This window comes from Exserohilum turcica (assembly GCF_000359705.1).
Source record: "Exserohilum turcica Et28A unplaced genomic scaffold SETTUscaffold_16, whole genome shotgun sequence".
Lineage (NCBI taxonomy): Eukaryota > Fungi > Ascomycota > Dothideomycetes > Pleosporales > Pleosporaceae > Exserohilum > Exserohilum turcicum.
Genome location: NW_007359981.1, coordinates 1,020,043 through 1,030,042, shown reverse-complemented (window position 1 = coordinate 1,030,042; position 10,000 = coordinate 1,020,043). Strand labels below are relative to the sequence as shown.

At 50.2% G+C, this 10,000-nt stretch overlaps 2 protein-coding genes across 2 annotated transcripts; one reads left to right on the top strand and one right to left on the bottom strand.

Annotated features, from left to right (window-relative positions):
• Positions 1–2,360: 2,360 nt before the first annotated feature.
• SETTUDRAFT_168686 (uncharacterized protein) lies at positions 2,361–4,911 on the bottom strand. Its single transcript, XM_008026151.1, has 4 exons — positions 3,371–4,911; positions 3,147–3,319; positions 2,961–3,099; positions 2,361–2,905 (listed from the first exon to the last, which is right to left on the bottom strand). The coding sequence occupies exons 1-4, from the start codon at positions 4,811–4,813 to the stop codon at positions 2,522–2,524; spliced, it is 2,139 nt and encodes a 712-aa protein (XP_008024342.1). The 5' UTR covers positions 4,814–4,911; the 3' UTR covers positions 2,361–2,521.
• A 325-nt stretch (positions 4,912–5,236) lies between these two features.
• Positions 5,237–7,707, top strand: SETTUDRAFT_149893 (uncharacterized protein). The gene is made up of 2 exons (XM_008026150.1): positions 5,237–5,391; positions 5,464–7,707. The coding sequence occupies exons 1-2, from the start codon at positions 5,371–5,373 to the stop codon at positions 7,687–7,689; spliced, it is 2,247 nt and encodes a 748-aa protein (XP_008024341.1). The 5' UTR covers positions 5,237–5,370; the 3' UTR covers positions 7,690–7,707.
• The last annotated feature ends 2,293 nt before the right edge of the window (positions 7,708–10,000 follow it).

Sequence of the window (10,000 nt, the reverse complement as noted above, 5' to 3'; positions counted from 1 at the left end):
AAGCTACTGCTAGGCTAAACTGCTGTTAGGACTCTACGCGAAGCTGGTTGAACTCCAAGACATAGTCGCGTATTGGTCGTCGTCCTTGCTTTAAGTGCTGAAGCTTGTTTAGCGCACGCTGCTGCTAGTGCACGTCTTAGAAGTGAGTATCCATGTGCTCCTATAGGCCGGCCATAGTTCGTTCCTTATTCTCAAGCACCTAGGGAAGAAGGACCTGGTTTGCTTTGCCCTTCGTTTGACTAAGCACGTATTGGACCTTTGCGTCCTCTGTTGGGAACATAGCGTAGTCGTACTCTAGCTTCCCTTCGCACTCAAATTTCTAACCTAGGTAGTTATTACGTGTCCTATTAAAACGCTCTAGGTCGGGAAACTTATTCTTGCGGGCTGCTAGCTTGGCGACTGTTGTTAGTGGTGGTAGAGGAGTGTCGACTCTTGGGGATGACTCCAAACGTCCTTCGGCTTGGTTCCTCTCAAGTGCCTCTAGGCGACTAGCCATTGGGCTAAGCAGCTGCATCATCTGCTCCATTACTTGGGCCACGGCGTTCTAATTAGCTTTCGGTGAGCCCTCCTGCCTTGGTGAGCCCTTCCCCCCTACGACTGATGATCGCTTAACGACTGCTTCGATCGTTGGCCCAATCGCTGCTTCCTTCCATCCGTCCTCTCTCAGCATCTGCGTGATCTCACGCAGGATCTCTTCGTCCGGGACTCCTGCCTAGCTCTTAGTGGTGGCGTAAGCCGCTAGCTCTTCAACGTTCAAGTTAGGAGCGTTGGCCTCCATTGTCTAATTCGTCTTCAGACGTCTTTTGTCTTTGCCTGCCAGTGTACAGGGCTTCTAATCGTCCTTCGATCTACTCGCGCAGTCCTTGACTGCGGCCTACTCCTTGTTAGTGAGGACTAGTAGGGCTTACCTTTGGCCGTACTTCTCTTCTAGCCAGTTCTAAACAGCGTTTAGCTGCTGTTGTGTCGCGTCCCTAGGAAGACTCGCGTCTTGCCGTCTCGCTCGTGGGATCTCGTCTCCGATTGAGAGTAATCGCACGGCCTGCACCCCGTCCGATAGAGGATCGACAGGACTTCTTACTACAACGTCCGCTTCTAGCTAACTATACGCTAGGCCTGAGTGGCCTTTAGGTAGTTTATCACGCGACGTTGCGCCTACGGCTTGGCTTTCCAAGACATGGTAGGACTTCCTAGACAGGTCCTGGGCGACTAAATCGCCTACTGTCTCTCACGGCTGAACTTCCTGCGAAGCTCTGCCCTAGGTGTACTGTCTTGCGATAGTCTACCTTCTCGCTGCACTAAAGGCCTTTCGTACCTATTGCAGCACTAACTCTATATTACTAGCTCGCACTAACAACACGCTCTAAAACTTAGTTAGAAGATAGTCCGCCTAAGGCTTATGTCTAATTGGGATTAAATACAAAATGTAAGGGGCTGCGCTCTAGGGAGCAATCGCGAGGTATACAAGAGGTTGTATTTAATAGAGAGCTATAGAGTCTACTTGCGTGGTGTTTATTTACTTGTCAGAGAAAGGTTGCACTAAGTGTCTAAGCGCGTCGTCTGGGCGCCGCTCAGGCCTCGCACAGATGCCGGGTTGCAGAGTAAGACCTGGCGTCTGCTGCTTGACCGAGATTCCATCGAGGAGCTATCTAAAGGGCGTTCAGCCCGTTACATACGTAACATTTATATTTATATATTTTTAGCTTTAAAAAAGTCCTTTATAGTTACTATAATATCATTATTATTATTTATTTATATATAATAAATAAAAAATACTCATACTTTGAAATAAGTTGAAAAAAATACTATATTTTCAAGTAGTAGTAAAGTATTAATAAATTTATAATAAAATTTTTAGTAGTTATCTAGTTTAATTATTACTAAAGTAAAAACTAACAATTTCTAAATACTTTACTTATACTTTTATAGTTATTTTATATAATTGTAGATAATTAGCCTAGAAGTTGATAAAATTTTTAGTAGGGACGCTAGGCGTTAGTGTTAAACTAGCGTTGTAGGCGGAGCGTCTGATTTATGAGATAATGAAGCAGCCCCGGTCTTCCGTCGCGTCTGCTGACTGCGTCCTGCATCGTCGTTAGGCCGTAGCATGTGACGTCACCCAAATCAATAAAATGCGCGATTTGATGACGCTGTCGCCCTCGAAGCCTAAATGGGAGGCTCAAGAGTATATTACCAGACATGGAAATTAATTAAGGTTGTCGTGGATTGCAGCACTAAAAGGCTTGTCTCTCTGAGACGCGATTAGGGCCGAATGTGCAATAGCCGCATAACACGACTTTGGATGCATGCATATTTCCAAATCGAGTGCGTGAGCATACAGGGATCGTCGTACCAAGATTGAACGTTTTCGCAATCATATTCTTTTAGATGATAGGTCTATGCTGTTCTCGCACCCGTGACGCCATCCAACCCTCATGCCGCGTAGTGCTCAGAGCCGAGAGTCGTACCGCCTGTAGTCCCAATCTTTTCCCGCCTTTTCCTCTAACCTATACCGCCGGGGGACTTAAGCATCTGCATCCGTGATAAGCTTGGTGATCTTTCCAATCGCAATCGTCTGACCCTGGTCACGGAGAGTGAAACGACCAAGCTGGGGGTAGTCTTCGAAGCGTTCAACACAGATGCTTCCAGCCGCTCCAGTGATTTGCAATCTGGCAATGATGCTCATGCCCTTTGTCGCGAAACCGGGCGCTTTCTTGGACCGTCTTCCGGTGCCCTTTTCGAGCTTGTGCAGCAGTGCGCTGATGGTGACCTCTTCTTGCGCAGCGTGGACGTGTAGCACACAGTTGAAACCAGCAGTCAAGATGGACTTGATATCCAGGAGTACAACCTGGGCCTCGAACTGAGACACGCAGTGAACGGGGCGCTTTGGTGAGCAAAGAACGTAGCCCTACAAATTTATCGTCAGCTTCAAATACAACCATAGAAACTCACGATTTGCTTACCGGCAGAATGTCTTCTTCTTCTACACCTCGGATTCGTACACGAATCTGGTCACCGCAAGCCGCACCAGGAATTTCCTCTTCTTGCTCGCCAAACAGAGCCGAGATGTGGATGACTTGTCGGTTGGGCATCATGAGGTACCTTCACAGAGTCAGTATGCCTCGCCAAATCCTCTATGAACAACTTACTTATTCTCCTTCTTGATGATACCAGACTCGATCTTTCCTTCGATCATGGTGCCCATATCCTTGTACTTGGCGGCAATGGGCATCATGAAGGGAGCGTTAAGCTTGCGCTCAAGGGCCTGCATGCTATCTAGGTACTCAAGTAGAGATGGACCATCGTACCATGGTGCTAGTTCCTAAGCAACAAAGTCAGTGCAGCTCCAGGAATCATTTTCCTTTCTTCCTACCTTGGGCACACGGGTCTTGATACCGGTGAAAGTCTGGGCGCTGACAGGCATCATGCTGATGTCTGTCTTTGGGTTGTATCCGAGACCCTTCAAGAAGGCTACAACCTTCGTTGTGCATTCCTTGAATCGGTCCTCGGACCACTCGACAGTGGGGTCGTCCATCTTGTTGACGACGATGAGAATCTTGTTCACACCCTGCGTCTTGGCCAGCATGGCGTGCTCTCGGGTTTGACCGCCCTTCTCGAACCCAGTCTCGTACTCTCCCTTTCGAGCAGAAATGACAAGGATACCAACATCTGCTTGCGAAGCACCACTGATCATGTTGGGAACATACGTCTTGTGGCCCGGGGCATCCAGAATGGAGTATCTTCGCTTCTCTGTCTCGAAGAATCCTCTGCCGACTTCAATAGTCTTACCCTGCTGTCGCTCCTCCTTGTTCAAATCGAGCGCCCATGAAATGTACCAGGTTTCTCGACCAGCATCCTTGGCCTCCTTCTTGTACTTGTCGAGGGTTCGCTCGTCGACCATGCCAGTGGAAATGAGGATACTGCCACCTAGGGTAGACTTTCCTGCGTCAACGTGACCCAAGAAGATGATGTTGACGTGCTCCTTGCCGTATATCTCGGCCAGAGTCGCATCGTCGACCTCAGCTATCTCGTTTTCGACCTCTTGTTGCTTGGCAATGGCCTTTTCAGCAGCCTTCTCCTTGGGGGTTGGGCTGTTGCGACCCGACGAAGGCGTTGGTGACGTGCGTCCAGAGCCTGCCGAGGCAGGAGTGGGTTCTCCCGTCTTCTCGATCGCCTTGGCGGCCGTAACCTTTGTTCCAGCATCAATGGTGTTCTTCTCCTTGTCTGCCTTCTCTTTCGCCGCTGATGGAGCGCCGGGTGTTCCAAGACTGAGGACCTTGGTACCACCCGCCTTCTCGACCTTGGGAGCAGCAGCGTCTCCGCCAATGGATAGGACCTTGGCCTTGGGAGCGCTGTCGCCGCCAATGGACAGCACCTTTGCCTTGGGCGCCTCCTTCTTGGTCTCAGCTGCGGGGGCGGGGGCGGCGCTCTCTGAGCCCGTCACGTCGGCATCTCCTCGCTTCGCTATCCGCACCTGGGCCTGGCCTTGTTGCTGCTGGGGCTGGAAGTTCTGCTGAGACTGGTACTGTCCGTAGTTGGGGTAGCCCTGCTGCTGGCCATATTGCTGGCCATACTGAGGGTAACCCTGCTGGGGCTGGTAGTATTGGCCCTGGCCGTACTGGTTGTATCCGCCGTATTGCTGCTGGCCATACTGGTTGTAGTTCTGGTAGCCGCCGTAGGGCTGGCCTGGCACAAACGAGCTGGCGCCAGGCTGGAACGACTGCGCTCCGGGGGTGAAGGTGGGCGCACTGTTCAGGTTCATGCCCTGGGCCTGCTGCGAGAGCCTCTCCTCCTCTTGCTCCCAGCTGTCAGCCATGTTGAGAGCGCTGGCGGAATGGACGAGAAAGGCTGTGATGGAGGCGAGCCCAAGGCTGAGGGCGCGCGGGGGGTGTGGTTCGTGGGGAGGGGTATGCGCTGGCTGGGGCGAGGCAAAAAGCGAGTCACGTAAAGAGGGGCCGTGTAGCGGGCGGGGAGGCGTGGAGCAGCGTGCGGGCTATATACGCTGCGGTCGAGTGTCGTCGGCGAAAAGTGAAAATGTTGCCGTGTCGTTGATGCCCACGCACGGATTTGGCGGGGTCGCTCTGAGTGGCTGAGTGGGGCTGACTCAAGTGTGGCCCGCCCTCGCTGCCTAACATTGGCCAGGGCGCCCTCGCAGAGGCAGAGGCAGAGGCAAACAAGCAGCCCATTCTTTATGCAACCGGGTTTCAGGCCTGTTCGTTTCTTTGGCACGTCGCCACAGCTTGACTCTTTGTCTCTCGGGCACCCATACTTATCGCCCGCGAGTTCATGTTCGGGTTGCTGCTCCCGGCCCAGTCGCTCGCTGTGCCCATATAACCATCTCAGCCATCTAGACCAAGCTCGTCATTGGTCGACATGGACGTCCTCCTCTCAAAGGTATGCCGGCTGTGATTCTTCGTACACCAGTCACATGGCCTTTCTCCTTGCAGCAGGCTGACGACGGAACAGGTCACCCAGCAGGCAATGAGCTATGCCATCCGAAGCGGCATAGCCATCACCAGCCACTATGCGCTCAAGCAATGCGGCCGCCTCATGAGGACTGTCGATGGCCAGGAGAAACAGGAACTGGCCGCGCTGCAGATCCGGCTAGACTCCAAGATCAAGATCATCTCGCCCGCCATCGACATGATTGAACTGATCGCAGCACGTGGAAACACGTCGCTTGAGTCTGCCGTGGGACTGACCAAGTCGCTGCGTTGGGACATCCAGACGCTAGGCAGTCGGGTCGAGAAGGCCGTAGCCGAGGAGCAGCTTACTAGGAGAGGGAGCTCGAGAGCAAAGTCACGAGACCAAAACAACATGGAACTCAAAGTCATCATCGGCGAGATGAAGAGGCTGCTGGAGCGCATCGAAGATGCAGTGCCTCTTATCAACCTCGCCATTACCACTTCAGGCGTCAACCTCTCCACCACCCTCCCAGCTACAGTGTCGCCGTCACGACTTTTACAAGCCAGTACCTTTCTTACTTCCGGTGACATGCAATATTGCGCATCCAAGCCGAGAGCCCAGCAGATCGGACCAACATTCACCCTGTCTTTGTACATGTTGTTTTCAGGCCATGCAAACCGACCCCATGAAGAAGACTTGCGAGAGACTACTTGGAAAGAGGTCATGCACAAGGCGCGTGTCACGCTTATGCGGGTACCACTGGACAATGTCTATGACTATCCTACTCCGTTTGGACAGGATAGTAGCCGAGCCCAAGAGGCCAACCACGCTCACATACCGTCTGACAGCGTAATACAAGAGTTTGCCTACCAGCTTCTCATCGTCGAGGATTTAGACGACGGCCGCATGCACGACTACGAAGACGGAGAGCCGCGTCCAGAGCCTTATGATGGCATTAGCCAGGCAGGCGTGCGGGAAATCATACCCATCCATGAAATTTCCAAAATCTTTTATGCCGACACAGGCAAGATCCTCAACATTGGCGCCGATGGCGAGAGCAACAATCCAATCTTACTCTTGAAGAGGGACGTCAATGCAGCACCTCCACGCCGCATGATGGAGCGAGACACAGAGACGGATTACGAGTCGGATGATTCTCACACTGTTGGCGATGAATCAGATCTCGAGCAAAGCCAACTAGAAGAGCAACTACGACGCGAACTGACGCCAAACCCAGAGCCCGCAGCACCAGAAGAACCAGAGCAGCCAGCATATCCCTGGCGTCTTCCTCCTACACTGGATCTTGAATGGATGGCATTTGAAGTGTACACCGAGGACCCGAGCAGTGACTCTGAAATCGACGACACCGAAGACGTAGAAGAAAGCGTCTCGTCGCCCACCCCCACCGGCCGCCCTACACCCAACGACCGATCCCACTCCTCCTCATTCCTCAACCGCTTCTCCAACCTCAATCTCCGACCAGACACGCCATCCTGCTCGCCCAAACCCACTCCCAACAACCAAATCATGTCCTCACCGGAAAAGACGTCCGCACCCGCCCCTTACGCCTCACCCAGCACCACCAGTCTGCCCGCGATCAAAACGTCGCTCTCCCTACTCGAAATGCTCATCCGCCTCACAGCGCTCCAGCAATTCCAGCAATCCTCACACCTGGCCATCCCCGACGAATTCCTCAACTTCTTCCTCTCAGACAGCAGCACCGTCGGCGCCGGCGGCGACGCCGAAATGCGGCGCCGCGTCCGCCGCGAAGCCCGCCTACGCGTCGGCTTTGATCCCTACGACGAAAGCCCCATCAAGCGCCGCGGCGAAGAGTACCTCGAGCACGAGTTGCACGAGGCCGACCCCGATGCACATGTTGGTAACGACGACGGGACTTCTGAATTCGATTACGAGGGGTACCCTGTTGCACGTCGCTCTTCTACGCCTATTTCTACGCTCCCGAGATCGCGCCCTGGTACCCCGATTCACTCGCCTTCGTCTACAATCATCCCGAGTTCCTCGCCTGCATATGCAAATGGGAGATCGATGGGCCTTGGAAACGCTTCGTCGCCTAGTCCCTTGCTGCGTCGCGCTACTACTACTACTACCACACAGCCTGGTGCTGGTGCTGGTGCTGCGCAGTTGAATAGGCATATGTTCAAGCAGCCGAGTTTTCGGGGTCCGCCTAGTCATACCGCTACTGCTTCTGCTGCTGTTTCGCGCCGTGAGCGTGAGCGTGAGCGTGAGGCTAGTCCTAATTCTGCGAGACGTAGTGTAGAGAGGTAATGGGGAAGTGTATACTGTGTGTGATATGTAAGAGTATGAAATTTTACTTTTCTTCTCCCTCACGTTTTTTTGTGCATTCATCATCTTTGTCTTTTTTTTGATTTGATTTGATTGTTTTTTTTTGGTTTTCTTTTTTTTTCATTTCGTGAGATGTAGATGAAGATGAAGAAGAATATCAGGAACAAAGACAAGGAACCTGACAATCGTGCTTCCTTCCTTCCTTCCTTCCTTCCTTCCTTCCTTCCTTCCTTCCTTCCTTCCTTCCTTACTTACTTACTTACTTACTTACTATTCCCTAGAAGCACATCCTACATGCACACTTTTTTTTTCTTCCCTTCCATTTTCTTTCTTCCCATCTCCTTCATTTCCTTTCCAGCAACAAAGACGTAGTACATAGTACATAGTACATAGCGTATTTTTTTTGTTTTAATTATCTCAGATGCCATGCCCCATTCTGCAATCAAATTTGATTTCCTTGATTTGGGCGTGCACCATCAGGCATCAGGCATCAGGCATCAGGCAGCTGGTAGAGTGTAATAATAAGCATATAGAAGCATGAACAAAGACTTGCAGCATAGCTAGCGTAACCATGGACGGAGCCGGAAGAGAATTCAGCAATCAGCAATTAGCAATTAACAATTAACATACTCGTTTCATTCAGTCCAGGTGCTTAGTCCGGGAGTGAGACATGTGTGACATGACAATGCAAACGGGGTTTCCCATTACCGGCTAGGCGTTTTTATTTCTCAGTTTCGTCACATGTGCGCATGTAATTTTATTTTTTTTTTGCAATTACAACTATATAACTAGCCCCACCACAAAGTGCGCGCGACCACAAAGTGCGCGCGCACCCTAGTAGACACCTCTGCCTCAAGGCGTCGTATCTCCACCACCATAGCTAATATTGAGGCTGCGCTTGCAGCTATTAATGCCCTAGAGCCTAGTAACCCTTTTTCGTATATAGATATTGTAAATAAATATAGTATTGTTTAATCTACGCTTACTTAAAGACACTAAGGCCTATACTCCTCGCGCGCAATAGGTGGAAAAACGATAGCTTTTCTACCTACAGCAGGAGTAGGCCCTAATTGCTTATATTAATTAAATAATAGATAGAAGCTTACTACTTACTTAGTTAATAATACGCAATTTTGCCTCGCAGATCGCTAAGATAGAGGTTAGAGTACACTAGGTTAGTCGCTTTATTTAGCGCTATCCTAATTAGCTTATTTTAAGGTAGGCAGCAGGCCTTGATAACTATCGCCACAAAGTAGATTTAAGAAGCAAGTATAGCCTCTACTTTAGCCTCCTAGGCGATAAGATTAGATAGTATTAGGTTAAAGCGCGTTATATCTACAATATAGATAAGAAGGGCTTTATGCTAAGTATTATTAGTTAATTAAGAAGGATCTTTAGTAAGGCCTTGTATAAAGGTATTAAAGAGAGGATTACTATACAGAATAGCTTACAGCAGTAGGTAACGCTCCTAGCGTGTATCTGCGCTAACGGATCCCACCTCGAGCCTGCCCTAATATATCAGTTAGCCTTAGGATTGATATAGGACACCTAGCTGCAGGCCCTTAATCCTAATATACACTAAATACGACTATCCTCCTCTTCTTCTAGCTAGACGAACAATAAGATAGGACTCGCGTGGCTGCAATAGGTGTTTAATCGCAGTACAAAGGCAAAGGCACGCTCCTCCTACCGACTACTTATCCTTAATAGCTATAGATCTTACCTTATAATAGATTTTATTAATTATTGTGATTAAAATAAGATCCTCCTTATAGTCTATCCTCCTTACTTAACCTACACACTATAGCCTCTTAACGTTAGCATGTTTAAGCCTCTCTTAATGTAACGATGTTACAACTTCGCCAAGTATTGAGCCAATCCCAGAGCCGGATCGGAGGAAGTACCTGCCGCCCTTCATCAGCCATTCGCCCGAGGTCGGATCCGAATTCGGACCCGACTAGGATAGGTATATATTGAGACACTCCCTGTAGCTAGCTCTGTAGACTTTTGATATCCTTTCGTACAAGGCCTATAGGTGGCTTGTTGAATCTAGGCTCTTTGTGATCCCACGCACTCCCATATGCCTCTGAGTGATCCTACGACCGAAACAGATCCGACCTGCCTTACCTGCGCCGTTACACTTAATAGCGTACTTAAACGAGGTTTCTACCTTTATAGATAGGAGTCAAGGGCTAACGTTAATAAGTAAAAGGGAGTTCTTCCCTCTCTTTTATATAGCCTAGCAGGCCTCCTTTAAGAAAATAACTATTCTAAACGCCTTTAAGGCTATAGG

Excerpts from the sequence above, each read along its gene's own strand:
- SETTUDRAFT_168686 (XM_008026151.1), bottom strand. The coding sequence starts at position 4,813 with ATGGCTGACAGCTGGGAGCAAGAGGAGGAGAGGCTCTCGCAGCAGGCC. Across the intron at positions 3,320-3,370 it reads TCAAGACCCGTGTGCCCAAG|GAACTAGCACCATGGTACGA; the intron begins GTAGGAAGAAAG and ends TTTGTTGCTTAG. Across the intron at positions 2,906-2,960 it reads AAGAAGAAGACATTCTGCCG|GGCTACGTTCTTTGCTCACC; the intron begins GTAAGCAAATCG and ends ATAAATTTGTAG.
- SETTUDRAFT_149893 (XM_008026150.1), top strand. The coding sequence starts at position 5,371 with ATGGACGTCCTCCTCTCAAAG. Across the intron at positions 5,392-5,463 it reads TGGACGTCCTCCTCTCAAAG|GTCACCCAGCAGGCAATGAG; the intron begins GTATGCCGGCTG and ends ACGACGGAACAG.